Source organism: Mesoplodon mirus (assembly GCF_964341445.2).
Source record: "Mesoplodon mirus genome assembly, chromosome: 14".
In the NCBI taxonomy this organism is placed as follows: Eukaryota; Metazoa; Chordata; class Mammalia; order Artiodactyla; family Ziphiidae; genus Mesoplodon; species Mesoplodon mirus.
This window is the reverse complement of record NC_138990.1, coordinates 63,663,304-63,683,624: the sequence shown is the minus strand read 5'-3', so window position 1 is coordinate 63,683,624 and position 20,321 is coordinate 63,663,304. Positions and strand designations below refer to the sequence as shown.

At 52.5% G+C, this 20,321-nt stretch overlaps 1 protein-coding gene across 1 annotated transcript in view; it reads left to right on the top strand.

Moving 5' to 3' along the window:
* The window catches only part of KCNK12 (potassium two pore domain channel subfamily K member 12), a 53,383-nt gene extending 40,453 nt beyond the window's left edge, over positions 1-12,930 (top strand). The window contains exon 2 of the mRNA XM_082642841.1: positions 11,934-12,930. Within this exon, the coding sequence (XP_082498967.1) occupies positions 11,934-12,835 (902 nt within the window). The 3' untranslated portion in view covers positions 12,836-12,930. The remainder of the gene's footprint in view (positions 1-11,933) is intronic.
* The last annotated feature ends 7,391 nt before the right edge of the window (positions 12,931-20,321 follow it).

Genomic DNA, 20,321 nt, shown 5'->3' with positions numbered 1-20,321 from the left:
TCATCTCACTGCCCCGGTGCGGGCTCTTGATGGCCAGACTTTTTTTTTTTTTTGCGGTACGCGGGCCTCTCACCATTGTGGCCTCTCCCGTTGCGGAACACAGGCTCCGGACGCGCAGGCTCAGCGGCCTGGCTCACGGGCCCAGCCGCTCCGCGGCATGTGGGATCTTCCCGGACCGGGGCATGAACCCGTGTCCCCTGCATCGGCAGGCGGACTCTCAACCACTGCGCCACCAGGGAAGCCCCGATGGCCAGACTTTTGTCCCATCAAGGACCACCCCTGCCGCCCCTGGCCTTGGAGCCAGTCTTCTCCCCAGATTCTGGGCTGAGGCTAAGGCTCTCCTCCTTTCGTGGTGTGCAGTAGGGCCGTGAGCTCATCCCTGGAAAGGATTAGTCATCAGAGAGACAGGGACAGACCTGGGCGGCAGGACGGAGGACGGGCTCTATGTAAATGAGTCATCTTCCCTCCAGCTCCGAGGGCCTGAGCTTGACAGCCGCTCCAGCTCAGGCCCCGGGAGAGATTGTAAGCGGGAGCTTCCTGGAGGCAGGAGTAGTTAACTGGCTTTTAACAACTCATTTTGCTGAATGATTTCTGGTGAGGAGAGAAAACCTTAATCCCACAGATGAAGCGCACAGGTGGGGCAGGTTCAATGAGCCCCACTGGCGAGGAAAACAGCGCCAAGGTTCGAAGCGGATTCTTGGGCTCACTTGCCCATCACTCCTAAATTACCGAAACTTTCCTAATGTTAAAAATCCCCGACCTGCAGCCCGCGGGGTTCAGTCTTCTTTTCCTAGCCCCTCTGCCCTCTCAGCCATCCCCACACACCCTCTGCTCTCAGCAAACAAAGATCATCCCAAAGGCCCCCAGAGAACAAGCAAAATTGAACAGGAGAATGGAAGGGTCCGCTTTCTCCACGTGACTTGTGTTTTTCTGTGTTGCCTCTTTGTCCTGAGTCAGGGAGCATCCAGCACGAGCCCAGGCCCGCGCCCGCCCTCAGGGAGCTGCCCATCTCGGTTACAGTTTAGACAAACCCTCCAGCGGCAGCAAACGTCGCAGCCCACAGTCTCAGCTTTCCCACCACAGGCCCACTCTCCGGCGTCCCCCTCCCCCATTGCCACCCTTGATTTCAGGATTGGAAAAGGTGGTGCCTCCCCACCCCCCAACTCGGCGCAGGGACCAGAGCCTGAAGCCATCCCAGAGGGGACACTGCCACTCACCAGGGACCGCCGAGGACACAGAGGCCCGGTGAAACGCAGGGACAGCAAGTTAGCGGTAGAGTCGTCTTAGGTGTGTGTACGGGGGTGGGGCTTGTCCTTTCCGCCGAAACTCCTAGTCCGTGGTTCGCCCTTTCCTTGCTCCACCTTCGGCTCTTCAGCTGCACTGTGAGGGCTGGGGCCTCGCCCGGGCGTTTCCCAGCTACGCTTGCTGCTTCTTGAACGCACCGGGGAGCCACCTCCTCATTTACTCCTCACAGCAACCTTACGAAGTAGGCGGTCATCAGGCCACTTTTAGGGGGAGAAATAACGTGTCCCCATTGGCCCATCAGCAAGTGGAGGCGCCAGAGCCTGACGCCACAGCCTCTGCTCTCAACTCTCCAAGAAAGCTGATGCTGGCCCTTCCCAAGCCTGCAGGAAGGGAGACTCCCTGAGTTTATCTTCTGCAGCTTGATGTTTCCAGGGTTTGTAAGTTTCTACAAGGCCAGACATGTTGCCGGATGCCAGGCCCAGATGATGGAGAAGCTTCTTGCGGTGTCAGGTGACACCCTCACAGCCACAGTGCTCCTGCAAGTTCAGCCTGAGTACAACGTGGATAGGAGGGTCTCCCAGCCTTGTCCTTCTCCTTCTGCTACAGTTTCTTCCAAGAGTTACTAAACGTTGTCTGTGGGCTAGACGCCAAGCTGCACGTGGGAACCAGCCAGGCTGAACCCAGCCCCTTACCCTGGCCCTGTGCACAGCGCTCTCCCAGCAGGGCACACCTTTCTCAAGCCCAGGCCTCTACTTCCTCCTTCTCGAAATCCCATCCACCCTACAAGACTGAACACAGATACCTCTTCCTCCGTAAGACTCTCCCAGTCACTGCACCAGGAGAACATCAGCCCTGCTTCTGACCTAAGCTGGTCTGGGGACTAATTTAAATTTCCCAGGCGATTCCATTATGGAGCCAGAGTTAAGAACTGCTGCTCCAACCAAAAGCAACCTATGACTCTTCCGAACTCTTGTGCATTTAACTTTCTCCCTTATCACATCACAAGCTCCCTCCTCTAGTTTCACACCTGGGCTCTGCCACTTGCTTGCTCTGTGATCTGGGCAAGTTATTCAACCTAAGTGTCTTTATTAAGTGTTACTCAGTTTACTAATCTCACAAATGGGAATGATAATAGTTCCCATTGTAGTTCATCAAATCTAAGACACCATCAATTATAAATATACCAATAACGTGTACCATTAAGAATTTAGAATGCTGCCAAATAAACTATGTCAAGTCATTGATCGTAAGATGCATCCTGATTTCAGGGCTGTTAAAATTTGAGCAAAGGGCTTCCCTGGTGGCTCAGTGGTTGAGCGTCCACCTGCTGTTGCAGGGGACACAGGTTCGTGCCCCGGTCCGGGAAGATCCCACATGCCGCAGAGCGGCTGTGCCCGTGAGCCATGGCCGCTGAGCCTGTGCGTCCGGAGCCTGTGCTCCACAACGGGAGAGGCCACAACAGTGAGAGGCCCATGTACCGCAAAAAAAAAAAAAAAAAAAAAAAATTGAGGAAAAAGGCTGTGACTTAGAATGAATGCTACCCAGTGCCTCACAGAGCTGTGACGACGGAATATGCATTGATACACATGAAGTTTTGGCACAGTGCCCGGAAATAGTGAGGACTCAACACGTTTCAGCTATTATTATCCCCTCCGCGTTTCCATTCGTCACTAAAGTTCTTCTAGTCTTCCTTTCATTCCCAGCCCTCCCAAAAGGTTTGGCCAGGCTGGTCAGTTGTCCTCCTCAGGGGAGGGACTTGGAAAAGGATGACATGGGCAGCCCTGAGGTTCCAGGCCTGGGGCTCCAGTCCCAGGGAAGTGTCTCCTCTCAAGCGTCCAGCCCTCCTCCACGGAATGTGGCCAGGAGCTTCCCTCCTTCTCCCCAAGAGTCCCTGTCTCAGCTCCAACCACAGAGCAGCCCGATGGCAGCCCCACCCTCTGACCACAGCCCACTCCACATCTCCCACTGTTCCCTGTTTGGAGAGAGAGAGAGGCGCTGGAAGACTAGGCTGCTGGCCTGGCCTTGGGTGGGCAAGGCCCAGTTCTGTGTGACCTTTAGGCTCCTTGATTGTTAAAGTGAGCCTGTTATCCCTCCTCCAGCCAGTCAGGAAGGATCCCGGGAGAGCGGGATGTTAGGAGACGCTCTCCAAAGTAGTGTGCCCAGCAGACAAGTAGGGCCATGGGTAGGGCTGCCAGATTTAGCAGATAAAAATACAGGACTCCCAGTCAAATATGAATTTCAGAAAAACAATGAAGCATTTTTTAGTGTAACTATGGCCTGTGCAATGTTTGGGATGTACTTACGTTAAAAAGTGATTTGTTTATCTGAAATTCATATTTATTTGGGAGTCCTGTATTTTATCTGATGAGTCCTAATGGGTCCTTTCCCTTCCTCTGCCCACCAACCCCACACCTCAGCTTTCCCACTCTCCCTGATATTTAACTCTCACCCTTGAGATATTCTTGAAACTTTTATTTTCAGTCAACAAATAACTATCAGTGCCTAATTTATACATGATTCCCTTGCTCACTGTGGAGAATAAAAAGAAGAAGACTTTATTAAGGGCTTATTAATGTGCTAGGCACTATTCTAAGTGTTTTGCACATATTGACTCAGTTGAGTACAAAAATACAAATATTATCATCTCCACTTTGCAGATAAGAACAATGAGGCACAGAAAGGTCAATTAATTTGCTCAAAGACACACAGCTAGGGAGTAGTGGAGCTAGGATTCAAACCTGAGCAGCCCATATAACCGATAGTTCGAAACAGCCAATATAATTTGGTCCCTACTCCCAAGGGGTTCCCAATCTCATTGTGGAGACAGGCCCCTGAAGGTAATTAATACTATAAGTCATCTGTGCTTGGTACTCAAAATAAGGTTCACTGACCAGCTGCAGTGGCCTCACCTGGGACCAGGTTAGAAATTGTGAATTGTGAGCCCCACCCCAGAAGCTAACAAGATCCCCAGCTGGGTCCTAGATAATCGAGTTTGAGAATCACTGCTCCAAACAAGCAGAGTGACAGTCTGTTCATTCACCCAGCAGACATGGCCCAACACCTTCTACACGCCAGGCACTGAAAAGGCACTGCAGTGTCGCAGTGACTTTTTAAAACGTGGGAAATCCTCGAGAATGTTTTTAAATGCCTCATCCTTAATTTGTCACGAGGATAGAGTATGGCATTTCCCAAATATTACTCTTTGAAATACTCGAGTCACCTGAGGTGACTAAATACATTCGATGGTCAAGTTAGTTTGGGGAACACTGGATAGTGTTAGCATAGCCCTGGTGGTTTCATAAATCACATTAACACGGTGAGTGCTCCAAAAAGTCCCGCAGTGAATAAACGTGTTTCACTTTACTTAAAATTTCTTTTTCTTAATCATGGGCATTCTCTCCACCTCGCATTAAGTCCACTGTCTCATCTTGAGGAACACCCATTGGCAGGTTGTATTACAGTTCACAGAGAGGGCTCGCATCAGGGGGTCGACGTTCTACAGATGAACAAATAGAGGCTCAGAGGAGTTAGAGTGACTTGCTTCATCACTTGGCCGATACGAGGCTACAACAGCAGTCAAAGCTTTGAGTTCAAGTCTGATACCCTTTCCTTGACCCTGGGATGTTTAACCAGGCCCTTAACCATCGGCACCAGCTAGAGTGTGTTTGGTTGCCTGTCACAGAAGGCTTAGGCAGGAAAAGAGATTTATGGGCTCATGTAACTGGAAGTCCAAGGGTAGGTCAGGCAGCCTGCAGTTTGATTAGACAGCTCATTAGGGTTTTCAGGATACTCGGACAGACCTCTGCAGTGTCAGCTTCATCTAAGGCTGGCTCCTCATGGCCACAGGTGGCCGCCAACCACTCCTGGGGCCACCTCCTGCTCCCTCCACACCCAGGGCAGCTCTTAAAAGTGATAAGCATTTAGGGACTTCCCTGGTGGTCCAGTGGTAAAGAATCTGCCTCCCAATGCAGGGGACATGGGTTCGATCCCTGGTCGGGGAACTAAGATCCCACACACCACAGGGCAACTAAGCCCGCGGGCCTCAACTAGAGAGAGAGAAAAAAAAACCCTGCATGCCACAACTAGAGAGGGAGAAGCCCATGCGCCGCAACGAAAGATCCCTCGTGCCTCAAAGAACATCCCACGTGCCGCAACTAAGACCCAATGCAGCCAAAAATAAATAAAATAAAATGAATAAATAAGATAAATAAGTATTTTTTTTAAAGTGAGACGCATTTTACCCAGAAACTATCAGAGAAACTCTCATCTGATTGGCCTGAATGGGGTCACATGCCCATTCCTGAGCAAGTCTCTGCAGCCGTGAAAATGGCCTGCACTGATTGGCTTAGGCCTATCCATCCTTGAGCCAGTCGTGATAAGGGACTGGATTTTCCTGATTGGCCTAGACTAATAGAGCCCACCCCTGGCAGTTGGGTCAGTGCTCCAAGGGGCCTGGCTGCTACACTTTAGGTTGTGGGGTGGGGTGATGGTTGTTAAGGAGACAGCTGCAATGTCCACAACAAGGGTTTTAGGTCACTTGAAATTTAAACCAACAAATCATCATGATGTATATTTTAAATATCTTACAGTTTTATGTCAACTGTAACTTAATAAAGCTGGAAATTTTTTTTACAAAAGAAATTTAAATCAAAGTATTTGAAATTGGGCAAATTCCAACCAGCAGGGTCATCAGGGATACAGCATAATATTGTTTCTTAAAGGAAGGGGTTTAGCCCATTCACATTAGAGTCATCAGGAGACATTTGTTAAAATGTAGATTCCTGGGTCCCTCTAAATAAGCCTCTGGAGTGGGACCTGCCTTGGAATCTGCATTTTAATCATGCATCCCAGTTGCTTGATCAGCTCTGGTTTACACCTGCTATCCTGGGGTAATTATTTGCTCTCAAAAGTATCCCAGATTGGATTATAAATTATATTTTCCCTCCACCAAGTTGATACTGCAGAGCCAGTGGGAAAAAGTCCCCAAGGTGATGAGCTCAGGCTTCCCATCTGACGCAGTGGAAAGGGCTTCAGGGTCAGCTCAGCCACTTACAAACGGTAACTCGGCCGAGTATCTTCAGTTCCCTTGGCCCATGTCCTCGCCTGCATTGTTGGGGTTGATGATGCGTCCCTCTCAGGGTGGTTGGAGGGACTGGATGAGGGGACATGCGTCCAGTGTCCAGCACAGAGGCTGCCACCCAGGGCCCGATTCAGACCAGTGCTGGTCTCTCCATCTCACTTCCAGGCTCTCGGAGCTGAACTCCGGAGGCCCTGTCACCAGGGCCCCATTTGCTAAGGCGGCACCAGACAGGCTGTGGGAATGAGCTTCACAGCTTTTGTCAAAGTGGCATAATAAAGCCCCCAAGTGTCTGCTCTTTGCAAACTGGGATGGCAGATCAATTGTGGCATAAACAAAATAGAGGCTTGGTGCGAACCCGGGGACAGATTACGCCTGCCTCCGCAGGGTGTGAGTGGGGGAAATGGGGATTTTCGGGGTGGCTGGGTTTGCCTTTTCTCTGGCTGAAGCTTCAAGGCCCCTCTCCAGAGCCGGCCTGGCTCCCCAGAGCTTGGGGGACTGTTCTTCCACCCTGGGAAGCATCTGGCTAGGTAGCAGCACTGGGCACGGACCCTACTGCCCTCAGCAAGAGGCCCGCCCAGGGGTCTCAGCAGCCCAGAGCTCTGAGCCTCTTGGCGTTGATGGGGCCGGAGGGTAGACTGTGCCCCCTCCGCCCTGCCTCTGGAGCTGAGCCGACGTGGGTCTGTAGGAAAGCAAAGGGAGGTGAAGTGGGCACAGAGAACCTCCTGACCTGCCTGTCCCCTTCATTCTGGGCAGAGAGTGCCACAGCCAGTCAAGCACTTGGCATCATTTTGGGCCTGGAGTCAGCCATGAGGACACCTCAGGACAGGTCTGGCCCAGCCTCTGCACGGGGGCAGCAGGGTAAAGCTGTGCCCTGGCCCAGGGCTGAGCCACAGGCAGCAGAGGGGTGGGGAGCTGTGCAAAACCTCTAAGAAGGCAGCCCGGATCCTCTGTGCGGGTGTCTGTCTGGTTTTCCACCACAGCCCTGAGCGCAGCCCGAGGCCTGCCAAACCAGGTTTTCAGTAAGTGTTTGCTGAAGAAAGGAATGAGCAGGTGGATGACGGTGCTCCAGGTGCATATCTGGTGGTGCTGTTGTGTGGAGGCCCTGGCAAAGGCCACGGCCGTGTGGGGAAGAAGAAGCGTGGGTGGAAAAATAAGTCTCATTCTGGGTTCTGTCACCCAGGGAAGAGGCAGATCCTGAGCAAGAAACGTGGACTCTAAAGGGGCTGCTGGGGCAGAAGCCAGGATCCACTCATGGAGGAGTTTGGAGGAACCTGAAGATGCTCCCCGAGGGTGGAGATGGCTTTTTTTTTTTTTTTTTTTTTTTTTTTTTTGTGGTACACGGGCCTCTCACTGTTGTGGTCTCTCCCGTTGCGGAGCACAGGCTCCGGACGCGCAGGCTCAGCGGCCATGGCTCACGGGCCCAGCCGCTCTGCGGCATGTGGGATCTTCCCGGACCGGGGCACGAACCCGTGTCCCCTGCATCAGCAGGCGGACTCTCAACCACTGCGCCACCAGGGAAGCCCTGGAGATGGCTTTTGACTCAGGGGTAGGTCAGGTAGGGGCAGTCCTGTCAGGAGCCCAGCAGGCAGATGAGCACCCTGCCTGGGGGCAACCGGCTGGACTGTGGGCCAGAAGCAGTGGTCCCTTCTGTGCCTCAGTCCTCTTGCTGTCCCCAAGCCCTGGGTTGAGTCTGGTTTGAATTTTCCCGCTGTCTTAGCTGTGCCACGGGAAAGGGGATGAGTCCACCTTGGTGAAGACATTAAGGGAGGAGCAGTGGCCCCTCTCCCCAGCGACAGTCAGTGGAGAGACAGCCACAGGAGGAGAGTGGAGTCTTGGGGACAGGAGTTGTGACTGAGGGTCAGCCACCCTGCCATGAAAGTGCTCCCCCAGCTGCCAGCCCTCTTGGTTTTCTAAGAGGCACAGAGGCCCTGCGGTGCCCTCAGAAGACAGTCTAGGGTGGCAGAGAGAAGGTGGATGTTAGACACCAGCCAACCTGGGTTTCAGGCTCAGCCCCACCATTTCTGGGCTGTGCAGCCATGGCAACTACTTAGCCCCTTTACCCGAGGTCTCCTCATTTGTTAAACAGGGGTGTGCTTCCCTCAAAGGTTGTAGAGATGGAGCGAAACGAGACCTGCGGGGCTGGCAGTGTGAGTGGTGGGCCTTTGGAACCAGTTTATTAAATGGGCTGGCACAGGAAATGGCTTTGTCTTCATCTATGGTTTTGAAGAATTCTCCTTTGGATTTCTTAACAACATCTTGGATAGATGCTAGAGTTTTCCAAATAATATTTTTTTAAGTACCACCGGTTTTAAAATTGAGACCCATTCTCAGATGTCCAACCCAATCTAAATCCCATCTTCAAATTCACTTCTAATCAAAGCTCAGCCTCTCCCTCCAGCTCTGGCCCAGCCCCCCGCTCAGGGACCTGCAGTATGGGAGGAGTCACCTGTTTGTTTCCTCTTGGTCCTACGTCACTGGTGCCACTATCATCCTTTCTTAGCTTTTGCTGGTGGCATCACAATACCCACGGCTAGGACAGACATACCCTTGCATGGAGCCCATATGGGTCTTTGGAGATTCCCCCCCAATACAGGGACCACTGCCCTGCACCTTTCCCTGAGCGGGTGGTGCTTCCTGTGACTACATCGCCTACTGTCCCCTGCCCTCTGCCCCTCAGGCACCCTTGATCCAGCAGGCAGCCCTCCCAGGCAGAGCCTCTTCAGATGTGGCTGCTGTCTGCAGAGTCTGCTTGACCCATGTCACTCTCCCCCATCCTTGGTGCAAGGTGCCCTGGGGGTACAGACTGCTCCCACTGATGCCCTCTTCCTGTCCCTGCCTGTGTGGGCTGCTCCGGTCAGCCTCTGACCCACAGAACTATCCAGCACAGCGTCAGACTCCAGGAGACACCTCTGGCTCTCCCGAAAACCTCACCACGCCCCACTCCAGTGCTCCTGGGTAAGCTTTCAAGTGTCTGCAGCTCAGCCAGCATCCACTGGGAAATGAGCTGCCAGGCTGCCCTTGCTGCAGCCTGACGTTCTCTTCACCATCACCACCACCACCATCTGTAGACCTGCGGGTGCCACAGCACCCCTCCTACTTCAGGACCATCTCCCATTATCCCTGGATAATTTCTAACCTTTCTGTACAGCCTGGAAGTGGGTAGTAGGGGTTACTAGTCACCAGACCCATTTTGCCATTTTAATCGATATGACATAGATGTATCTAAAACTTCTCTTTAGAATGAGGGCTAACATATTACATGTCACTCTTAGCTTTAAGACTTTAGCTGAAAATTCTCAAAATAGGAAAATCCCATTCAATATCCTCTTCGGCATAGTATTAATATTCCAGGCTCAGGATTTTTCATTTCTCTAGGAATTTAGCCAAGTGATCCCCCTGGGAGAGGTGTTGTTTTCCCTTCATGAGTAGCAGCAGTGCTGTGTATGACGGTCTAAGCACCAAGCTAGAAGCCAGGACACATGAATGGCATGTGTCCCCCCAAGCTGTAGGCCATGCCCTCTCTGCCCCTCCTCCCTCACCTATACAGCGAGGGGCAGACCAGGATTAAGGTGCCTCACAGTTCTAATAGTCTAGGCATTCTGAAGTTTTTATCATGACAGTACAAAAAAATCATAAAACACACAATTTGAAAGTTATTATACAACAAACACCCATGTAACCTCCACCCAGATCAACAGAAGATTTCCAGCACCCCAGAGTCCCCCTGGGTCCCCTTCCAGTCACCACACCCTGCCATCCCCAGAGGAAACCCCAATTCTGACTTTTATCAAAATTACTTCCTTGATTTCCCTTATAATTTTGCCAGCCAAGTATGCATCCCTAAAAAGATACTGTAGCTTGGTTTTGCCTGGTTTTGAATTTTATACAAATGGAATACTTTTTTTGTGTCCAGTTTCTTTTGTTTAACATTCTTTTTGTGAGATTCATTCATGTTGTTGCAAGTGGCAGTGGTTTGTGCTTTTTCCTTGCTGTATAGTATTTCCTTGTATGAACAGAGCATGAATTAGGCTGTTGGACACTTGAGTCATCAACCTAGGACTTTTTATAAATACACACACACACAAATACAAACACTCCCACTCCACGTATAGTCATATCGATTCAGAGCTGATTTCTTCATGAATTCAAGAATCTGAGTTTGGCTTTAAAGTGCAGCAAAATCCCTCTGTTGAGTTCCTGGTTACACTGCTAGTTTGGCTTTTTTCACACTCTTAACGGCCAAATTCTGAATCTAGGGACATAATCCATCTTCCTCAACAGAGGTATCATGATAAGATTTTCTCCTAACTTGAGTCATTAAGCATAAGATGAAGACAATGTCAGGCAATTGGGCATTTCCTCCAAGGAATCTAGAAAATGATTAGCATACAAGTTTAAGGGAACATTCTGAAAAAAAAACTTTCTCTGGCCTTTTTAGGGAAATGGTAAGCCACCGCTTTCCCAGAGCTGGCGCCACCCCACTTAACAGTGCACAGGTAGACCTCCTGACGTCGGGCATGCATTAAACAGGGATGCCCCCGAACTTCTGCTACAGAGAGATGTTGACAGGTGCTATTGTGCCACTCAGACAGATGATGCATTTTCTGCTCAGGCTCCAGGCAGCAGTGGATCTTCATGCTAAGGGATTACATCCCCTCCCATAACCAGAGGCGGGCAGCATGGGTCCCACAAGGACATCACAACAGGCTGAGAGCTCAGGCTGGAGAAGCAGAGCTGCCACTCTGCACTGCCCTGGATGACAGGGGCCAAGCCTCCTGGTGGGAAGCCAAGCCTTCTGCAGAAATCAGTTGATAAAGAAGCTCCCTTAAAGACTGTGCTTTGAACGAATGGGTAAATTAAGACTTAATTACAAGAGTCAAAGCACTGAGCAGCTGCCCTGGCACAGAGCAGACCTCTCAGGATAAAAGCCACTCCAGACACACGGCAGCACAGGACCCAGCGGGGCCAAAACCTTTCCCTTGGCTACACGTGTGAGCAAGGGTGATGGCTGTCCTTGGGTGAGAAGGAGCTGATGTCCAATGGCAGAGCCACGCTTACTCTCTGAAGGTTGTGGACTCATTCTCAAACAATCCATTTGTCAGTTTCATAAACCCCTTTTCAGAGACCATCAAATATAGCTACCTGGACTGAACACACCCTACCTGGTCCCCAGCAATCCCATAAAATGAAGCCTTTATGGAACTCTGTCCTAACAAGGCCCAGGTGTGCCACTGGTACATTAAAAAACAATTTGAGGGATAGGAGACCAGGTGACACTTGTTCGGTTTGTGAGCATCACAGTAGTTTGCATCTGTGCAGTGGTTTCTGTTTTGTGTGTCCTGATGGGTCCCTCCTAGTGACCATCTTGCCTCACCCATATTGAGTTATAGATCCCCCCCAGACGAGGGGCCATGTCTCCTCCATCAGTTTAGGGGTTGCCCAGATTAGGAACCATATCTAGTGCCACCAAAGAGAAATGTCTAAATACCACTTGAGCGATGCCACTCAGCATAGGAGCCATGTCAGCATCTGCAGACGCCTGCCCCGCGCAGGGTGGGGACCACCTGCTCAGCCAGGACCTCGCTGACCCCTGCTCTGGTCTCCACAGGTTTCGGCATGACCACCCCCGCAACGGTGGGCGGGAAGGCCTTCCTCATCGCCTACGGGCTGTTCGGCTGTGCCGGCACCATCCTGTTCTTCAACCTCTTCCTGGAGCGCATCATCTCGCTGCTGGCCTTCATCATGCGCGCCTGCCGGGAGCGCCAGCTGCGCCGCAGCGGCCTGCTGCCCGCCACCTTCCGCCGCGGCTCAGCGCTCTCGGAAGCCGACTGCCTGGCTGGCTGGAAGCCCTCGGTGTACCACGTGCTGCTGATCCTGGGTCTGTTCGCCGTGCTGCTGGCTTGCTGCGCCTCGGCCATGTACACCAGCGTGGAGGGCTGGGACTACGTGGACTCGCTCTACTTCTGCTTCGTCACCTTCAGCACCATCGGCTTCGGGGACCTGGTGAGCAGCCAGCACGCCGCCTACCGGAACCAGGGGCTCTACCGCCTGGGCAACTTCCTCTTCATCCTGCTCGGCGTGTGCTGCATCTACTCGCTCTTCAACGTCATCTCCATCCTCATCAAGCAGGTGCTCAACTGGATGCTGCGCAAGCTGAGCTGCCGCTGCTGCGCGCGCTGCTGCCCGGCGCCCGGCGCGCCCCTGGCCCGGCGCAACGCCATCACCCCGGGCTCCCGGCTGCGCCGCCGCCTGGCCGCGCTCGGCGCCGACCCCGCGGCCCGCGACAGCGACGCCGAGGGCCGCCGCCTGTCGGGCGAGCTCATCTCCATGCGCGACCTCACGGCCTCCAACAAGGTGTCGCTGGCGCTGCTGCAGAAGCAGCTGTCCGAGACGGCCAACGGCTACCCGCGCAGCGTGTGCGTCAACACGCGCCAGAACGGCTTCTCGGGCGGCGTGGGCGCGCTGGGCATCATGAACAACCGCCTGGCCGAGACCAGCGCCTCCAGGTAGACGCGTGCCTCGCCGCGCCACGGACCCTCACCAGGCTGGGGTGCAGCCGGGCGGCGTTTGCTTTCCTTCTCTCAGACGCTGGCGCTTTCTTAACCTTTATCCAATAAAATGAAACCAAAAAAAAAAATTTTTTTTAAAGAAATACTATTTGGCCAGGCCCGATGTTATCAAGGGCAGGTTTTGGGGGAGCCTGTTTTCCTTATGGGCTCCCTCTTGGAGAACTGTGGTCCCCAGCAGATTCTCCTCCGGGGAGAGAAAAAGTGGCACCCCAGACCCTCTCCCGGTGCACACGGCAGTGAGAAGAGTGCCACCCCTGGGTTTTGCAGACTGGCACTAAACCCCGTCTCGATGCACGTAAGCAGCTGGCAACCCCAAAGCATATGGTGCAACTTCCATGGCTCTGAATTACCTCCGCAGCATTTAGAATCCTGGCCCAGCCCAGCAGCTTCCTTCTGGTCGTCAGAAGTGATATAGTCACAGTTATGACAGGTGGGGATGGGGAGAGCCATATGTTGCCTCCTGATGTATATATATATAGTACAGCCGCTACACACAGAGAATGGCGTAGTATTATGCAATGCGATGGAACATAGCACCAACTTGCGGACTCTGGCATTTCCCAGAGATTTGGGAATTGCAGTGGTAAGGGGCTTAGCAGGCCTTTCTCAGCCTGGAGTTAGTCCACTTAGCCCAGCGCACAGGGCAACTCCTTCTAAAGAGGGAAAGCCTGGAGTGGCCTGCAGGGCCGGGAGCACTCAGGCTGCAGGAGCCCAGCTCCGCTTCAGCTGGCTGATCTCTGAGGCTCAGGGCACATCTCTGAATCCCCTCAATGCTCCTTCCTTTCACCAGCATCATCCACGGGAATGCTTTTCGTTATTAACCAGGATTGTCTGAGTCTTCTGAGACAAGATTTTTCTTTGTTGGTGTGGATTTTTTCTTATCTTTTTTTCCCTTTTAGAGAGCCCGAGGGTGCAGAACGCAGTACCCCCTCCAGCTGCCCCTCCTCTGCATCAGGGCTCTGCCAGCTACACTGGTGGGCACCAGGGCCTGCAGCACCAGGAACCAAAGCAGTCATCCTGCAAGTGTCAGAGAATTTGACTCCAGAGCCCATGATGTGTTTGGGACACATCCCATTCTACACCCTGTTTGGCCCCCACTAATATTCAAGGGAATGTGTTTTTTCCACACACAGTCTGTATTGGAGGTGGAGGAAGGCAGGAGGGAGAGAGCTGGTGGATGGAAGCAATTTTAGGATTAAAGTTTTGCTCTGGATGATCCTCAAGGCGAAGGACAGTTTTTCCCGGACTCACCCTCTACCTCATAGGAGGTCACTGACCTGGAGGAAGGCCAGATACCCAGCCTTCATTGAAGAGATGGGGGTCTTGGACTGTAAAGGAACAATACTCTTTTGGCCCATTTTTTCTCATCCAAAAAGATGATGATCCCAAGGATAAATACCAGAGTCTAGTCAGACACAGTGTGACCCACCAGTATATATATACAGCTTCTGACAGGAAGTCTTAGGAAAGCACCAGGACTCCTCACACCGTCTGCCTGAGAGGCATCAAAAGCTGTAAAATCTCCCTCCCTGGCAGTGAAGGAAGCATATGTGCCTAGAACACTCAAACACACACACACACACACACACACAGAGCATTAAGAGTCATACTTGAATGTCAGCCTCCCCTCGCCCCTTCCAGTTCATGGCAGGAAGGAAGAAACAAGTTAAGATCTGAGTAACTCTCCAGCTACTTTGGGTAATTTCTTTTTTGCGGGGTGAGGGATAATTTCTAATTTGGATTGGTTTTTAAACACAGACTGTAAGCTGGGGGTGAAGCCAGTGAGGAGGAGCTGGCCAGAAGTCAGTGTTGCCAGTTCCTGAAGGGTAGGCTTCCAGAGAGCCACGCTTCCAGGATGCACTTTGACGTCAGCCCCAGGCCAGCTCCATGAGCCTCCCCAACACTGCCATCCTTCCCCCATCTGAGCAATGGCTGCGGTCACACTGTGCTCAGAGAGGCATGCATTGTTTAGGGCAGAGTCCTCTAACAGGACCTAGAAATAAAGTTTCAGGTTTATCCCTTTAAAAGAAGGAAAGATTAAAAGGCATCCAGTTAGAGGTGTCACCTAGGCAACAGGAAATAATTTGGGGATCTGAGCTATCCAGAGGGGACATCCCCATTGACAGAGACATCTAGATCATGAGGACTTAATAGCAGGCAAAATAGCAGCCAACTCAGAGAAAGTGAGCCCCAGGAAGAGAACAGGAGGCTTAAGACACAGTCATCATGGCTCCTTGAGCTAGACAGGCCAAAAAGGCATCCGGGCAATCTGCTGACCAGCACGCAGGACGGCAAAGAATCCCATCCCCACAGGCGGGAACAGGACCTGCCTCCGGAGAAGGAAAGCTCATAACCTTCTTTGGCAGTCTTCTCTGTCACCTCTGCTTCCTAAAGTCTATTCTGAGTTGCTCATGCTGCAGCCTTAGCTGTTTTCACTTCTTTTCCTATGCTTTGGCTTTGGAAGGAGGCAATTGCAGGCAGCTTGAGCACGCTGCTGAAGGAATCGAAAGCATGGTTCAAGGGAGCTAGGAAAGGGACCCTTCCTGCTCAGCAACCTCCCAGAGAAACACCAGTCCTCTAGTGTACAATGGTAGCTCAGGACTCAGTGGTATGCACGTGTTTTTGTCCATGTTCCCCTGGTTCCCCCCTACCGCCGCCCTTTTCAATCATCATTGTCCTTTACCTCAGGCCAAAGGGCTCAGTCCCCCAGATGCCAGGGGCTGCTGGGAAAAGCCGGGCTCTCAAGGTCAGGGGGTTTGTTGGAGCCTAGACCCGTGCCTAAAGGGCTTGTTTGACATCCTGCTTGAGGGCAAGCATAGAGAACCAGACCTGCTTGACAAGCTGGGATGGGGTCCTCCCATCGTTTCAGGATTATAGACATTGATAGGGACCCCTTTCTTTAGTGTAGATTCTTCTGAACCTCAGGCTAAGAAAGAGCTCCTTCCTCTTAGATGCTGTGGCCTCTCCCACCAGGCAGGGGTCTCCAGTCTGACCCACAGCTGGTAGCTCACTGTAATCACAACATCCCCAGGCTCCACGAGTTGCTTCCTAACCTGAGGCCCACACTCACCCCTCTTGTGCTGGGGCTCTGGGGCTCCCGTAAAGGCAGCCCATCAGCATGGGCTCTTGTCACTCGGCCGTGGCCACACAGAGGCCAGGATCTTAGACTGCAGCCGGGCCTTCTCAGAGCTGAGCAGGCAGGGAAGGAGCTGCCCTTGGTGCCCTTGCTCTCTAAGAAGGCCAGGTGGCCAGGGCCCTGTGTCCTCTGACTGAAGCCAGCACCTCCGGGCCTGGCGAAGGAGTCGGAAGGCTCAGGCAGCCTCAGGCCTTCAGCTTGTGGAAAATGCCACGAAGTCCTGGGCTTTGCCAGGAGTGTCACACCTCACAGCATCATGCACACATGTGTGTACACACACAACACACACACACACGTCAGCCTTATAAAGAGCTACTGGCCCCTTTCCCCACGGAAAAAAAAATCCTGGTCTGGGCCACTTTAAGGAGAAGGAGTTTGCATTGTTAACTCCCTGGAGATCTGCAGGGGCCTGGAAAATTCCTCCCTGTCTTGGGGGAGTTTCATGGACACTTTGCACGTATCTGTGTTTTACACAGACGCCAGCGGCCAAACCCAAGAAAACAGCTGCTGAATGTACACAGGCTCCTCCGCCTCTCAGACAGGCCTCCTAGCAGATCCCTCTTCCTGCGCCCTGGGTGAGGGGCGCCCGAGCCCTCCTGGCCACGGCAGCCCACAGAGGCGGAGACCACAGGAGCCATGGGCCAGGCGGCTCCACCTTACTGTAACTTTTTACATTCTTCACAAACAAAAAGCACAATTCCACATGCACACTGTCTGGAAAGCACGTTCAGACAGACTGCTTGAGGCACTTCTGAGTCCAGAGAGGCACTGGCTGGGGCCCGTTTTTTTGCTGGAACAGTTGTTATAAAATGTGCTGGTTGGTGCCACCAAAGGCTCCACTCTGGGGCAGGGGAGGGCTGCTGACACCACTCCTGAACCCCAGGACGGGCTCACTGGCATGGACTCAGGGCCCGGACTCTGGTCCCTGGAGCAGCTCTGACACCTGCAGGTACCGAACCCAGCCAGTCTCATCACTGAAGCGGTGAGGTTTCTGCACCGACCTGGCCCAAGACCCCCTTCCCCTTTCTGTCAGCTTCCCCCCACCTCCTCCCTAGGGAAGCTTTCCCCCTTGCTTTATAAATCATTTTCTATGCTACCCATTCTCTCAGGAGGGGGTTAGAGCATGCGGGGCAAGCCTGCAGGGTTTCTTAGACAATACATTTATTTTTCCGAGCAACACTCCAAGAGAGGGCTTGAGGGGTGTTTATTAAATTAACGATGAATAAAATGCAGCCTGCCACCCCTTTGATCTGTTTGCTTTTCGTCTGTCAAAGCCGTCTGCCTCCCCATCTCCCTAATCACACCTCCTCTCGGCGGGGCCCCAAGAGATGTCAGCTCCGAGGATGAGGATCGGGCCAGGGTGGCAGCGTCCCAGGGGAGTTACTTTACAAAACAACAGTGAAATCCATCTGAGCTAAGGGCACCAATGGACCTTGCAGGCAGCCTGGCCAGACTGGGCCAAGGCAGATTCTGATGGCCAGGGCTGGAAAGAAGGTAGGGGCATGAGGAACCCAGCACTGGGGGAAATGACCCCAACTGTGGCCATGGTTTCCAAGCCTGGCTGTGAACTAGATTCTATGAAAGGAGCTTTGAAAGATATTGATGCCCTGGCCCCGCTCCCACTCCCCGATTCTGATTTCAATTTCAATGAGGGGAGCAGGCAGGCAATGGAATTTTTTGGCAGCTGCCCAGGTGATTCTAAAGGGCAACCAGGGGGACTTCCCTGGCGGTCCCGTGGTTAAGACTCTGCATTTCCACTGCAGGGGACATGGGTTTGATCCCTGGTCGGGGAACTAAGATCCCGCATGCCTCGCGGCGCAGCCAAAAAAATAATAATAAATTAATTAATTAAAGGGCAACCAGGTTCTGAAACGTACACTCTAAACACTGAGCACTCACACTGTGGTGTGGAAAGGGCACGTATTCAGAAGCTAGGAGGTCTGGATTCTAGCTCCGCATCTGGCAGTCAGCTTCATCAGATCCTCAGTTTCCCCATCTCTAAAATGGGAGAATGATCTCATTCCCCCCCCCCCCGCACGCCCCCCCGCACCTCACCATCACCTCGCAGGAGGCTGGGAACTCCAAAAAGTGTAAATGCTCCACAAATACAGTATCACTGTTATAGAGGCATTTCATGATAAGAGACCAGGCAGCCCCTATTGCTTCTGCAGGGGGTCCTTTCTGTGGTGCCAGCTGGGGGAGAAGGCTGCAGCTAGATGATCACTTCTGCCCACGATGCCTTTGCAACCCTCTCCTTTTTGGCACCTCTTTAATCACCATCGCCAAACTCCACTGAGACTTCCTCTCTCCTCCACAGCCCCCTCCCCAGGTCATCTTTTTCCTTCAGTTTGCCCTAGAGATAAGAAGTAATTGACAGGTCACTCAAGTGCAGGCCCTGCCTGCCTCAATCTGCAAAATCACTCTCTGGCTCCCCCCAGCCCCAAAGATTTCATACAGCTGCAGTGATACACAGTGTACTATTTTCCATTCTGGTTTTTTGGTTTGGTTTTGTTTCAGTGCTGGTCAAAGCTATCAAATTGATTTCCTGATCTGCCTAGGAATTATACCCAGCAGTCTGAAAAACTCTAGCCTGTGGTGTTTCTGGAAAGAGGCCTTTCTCTTACCCTGCTTCCAGCTGAGACCCACAAGCCAGCTGTGGCAGTGGACAGGCCTGGGCTCTGCTCACCCACCAGTCTTCCTCTCTCTTTGGGTCTCATGCCCCAGCTGTGTAATCAATTCAGGTGGGTGTTTTAGCTGCATGAAGTGGTCCTTACCGTCCTTTCAAGCTCTAAGGCCTATGATTCCTATGACATTTTAGACCCCCAGCCAGCCAGCCTGGATGGATTGCCAACCCTCTCCCTTTTATGGTCAGTTGGTCAGTTACCTTTCTGTTTTCCTGATAAGAAAAAAAAAAAAAACTTACATTTACTTGGACAAGAGATTTGCATATTTTTTCTCACTTAATCTCCTACCAACCTTGGGAATTTGGTACTTTCCCTTCATTTTGTCCTGGGTCAGAGGGGATAAGTAATTTGTTTAGTTTGGGGCCAGGACCCCCCTGCCATGTTAGGGGCTGGAGAGACAAAGTGAGAAAGACAGTACAGCCCTTACTCCAGGCTTGTGGGAAGCTGACAGCTGACAGGGCCCCGCAGTTCTGCAGGATGAGTGCTCCATGTCCACAGGCAATTTGGGCCGCCAGGGGCACCCACAGAGAGGCAGCCAGCCTGCCAGGCAGTCAGGGGAGGCTCTCAGAGGCAGGCTGTCCAAGCTGAGCCCGAGAGGGGCCACGGTGAGCCAGCTGCAGCGGGGCACAGGTGTCCCAAGCAGAAGGGGTCCTATGTGAGAAGACAAAGAGGGGAATTGTGTGCAGTCCTGTGGGCCTGGAGCCTGCACAGTGCTTTCTTGACTGGAAAAAGTAGAGTCCCGGCAAAGAAAACTACTTTCAAGGCCCCTTCCTACTCCATTCTGAGGGAAATGTTCACAGAAGGGATGTTGGTGGAATCGCTAAAGAAAAGGTTTAACCATAAGGCAACGAACGCCAGGTGATGAGAGCTCACTTCTGCCTCTCTGGCTTCTGCCTATCTGGCCAATTGTGAGCAGATCTCCTCCCCTCCCTAGGGTTCCTTTTCCATGTCAGCAAAATGAGGGGCTGGCCTCTCAGCTCTGTAACTCTGAGGTTTGGGAGGAGAAATGTGAGAGTACCACAGGGATTCTCATCAAGAACCACCGTTAGCTAACCTCAGCCATATGCCCAACCCAGCTTCAACAATTTGTCCCTGTTCTTCTTTGCCCATGGACTGGGCTGAGCAGGACCAGCCATCTGGATGCAGGAGGGAAGGAACTGTGCCCCCTGAGGACTGGCCAGCTTCCTGCTGAAAGCTGCGGCTCCAGCACACCCACAACCTTGTAAGAACCTCCGCCAGCGCCGGGTCCTGGTTTTCATTTGTACCATTCTCTACAGCTGTGCTGTCCGATGCAGTAGCTACCAGCCATGCACAGTTCTTTAATTTTAAATGAATTTAAATTAAATGGAATTAAAAATTCAGCTCTGGGGCTTCCCTGGTGGCGCAGTGGTTGAGAGTCCGCCTGCCGATGCAGGGGATATTGGTTCGTGCCCCGGTCCGGGAAGATCCCACATGCCGGGGAGCGGCTCGGCCCGTGAGCCATGGCCGCTGAGCCTGCGCGTCCAGAGCCTGTGCTCCGCAATGGGAGAGGCCACAACAGTGAGAGGCCCGCGTACCAAAAAAAAAAAAAAAAAAAAAAAAAAAAAAAAAAAAAATCAGCTCTGCAG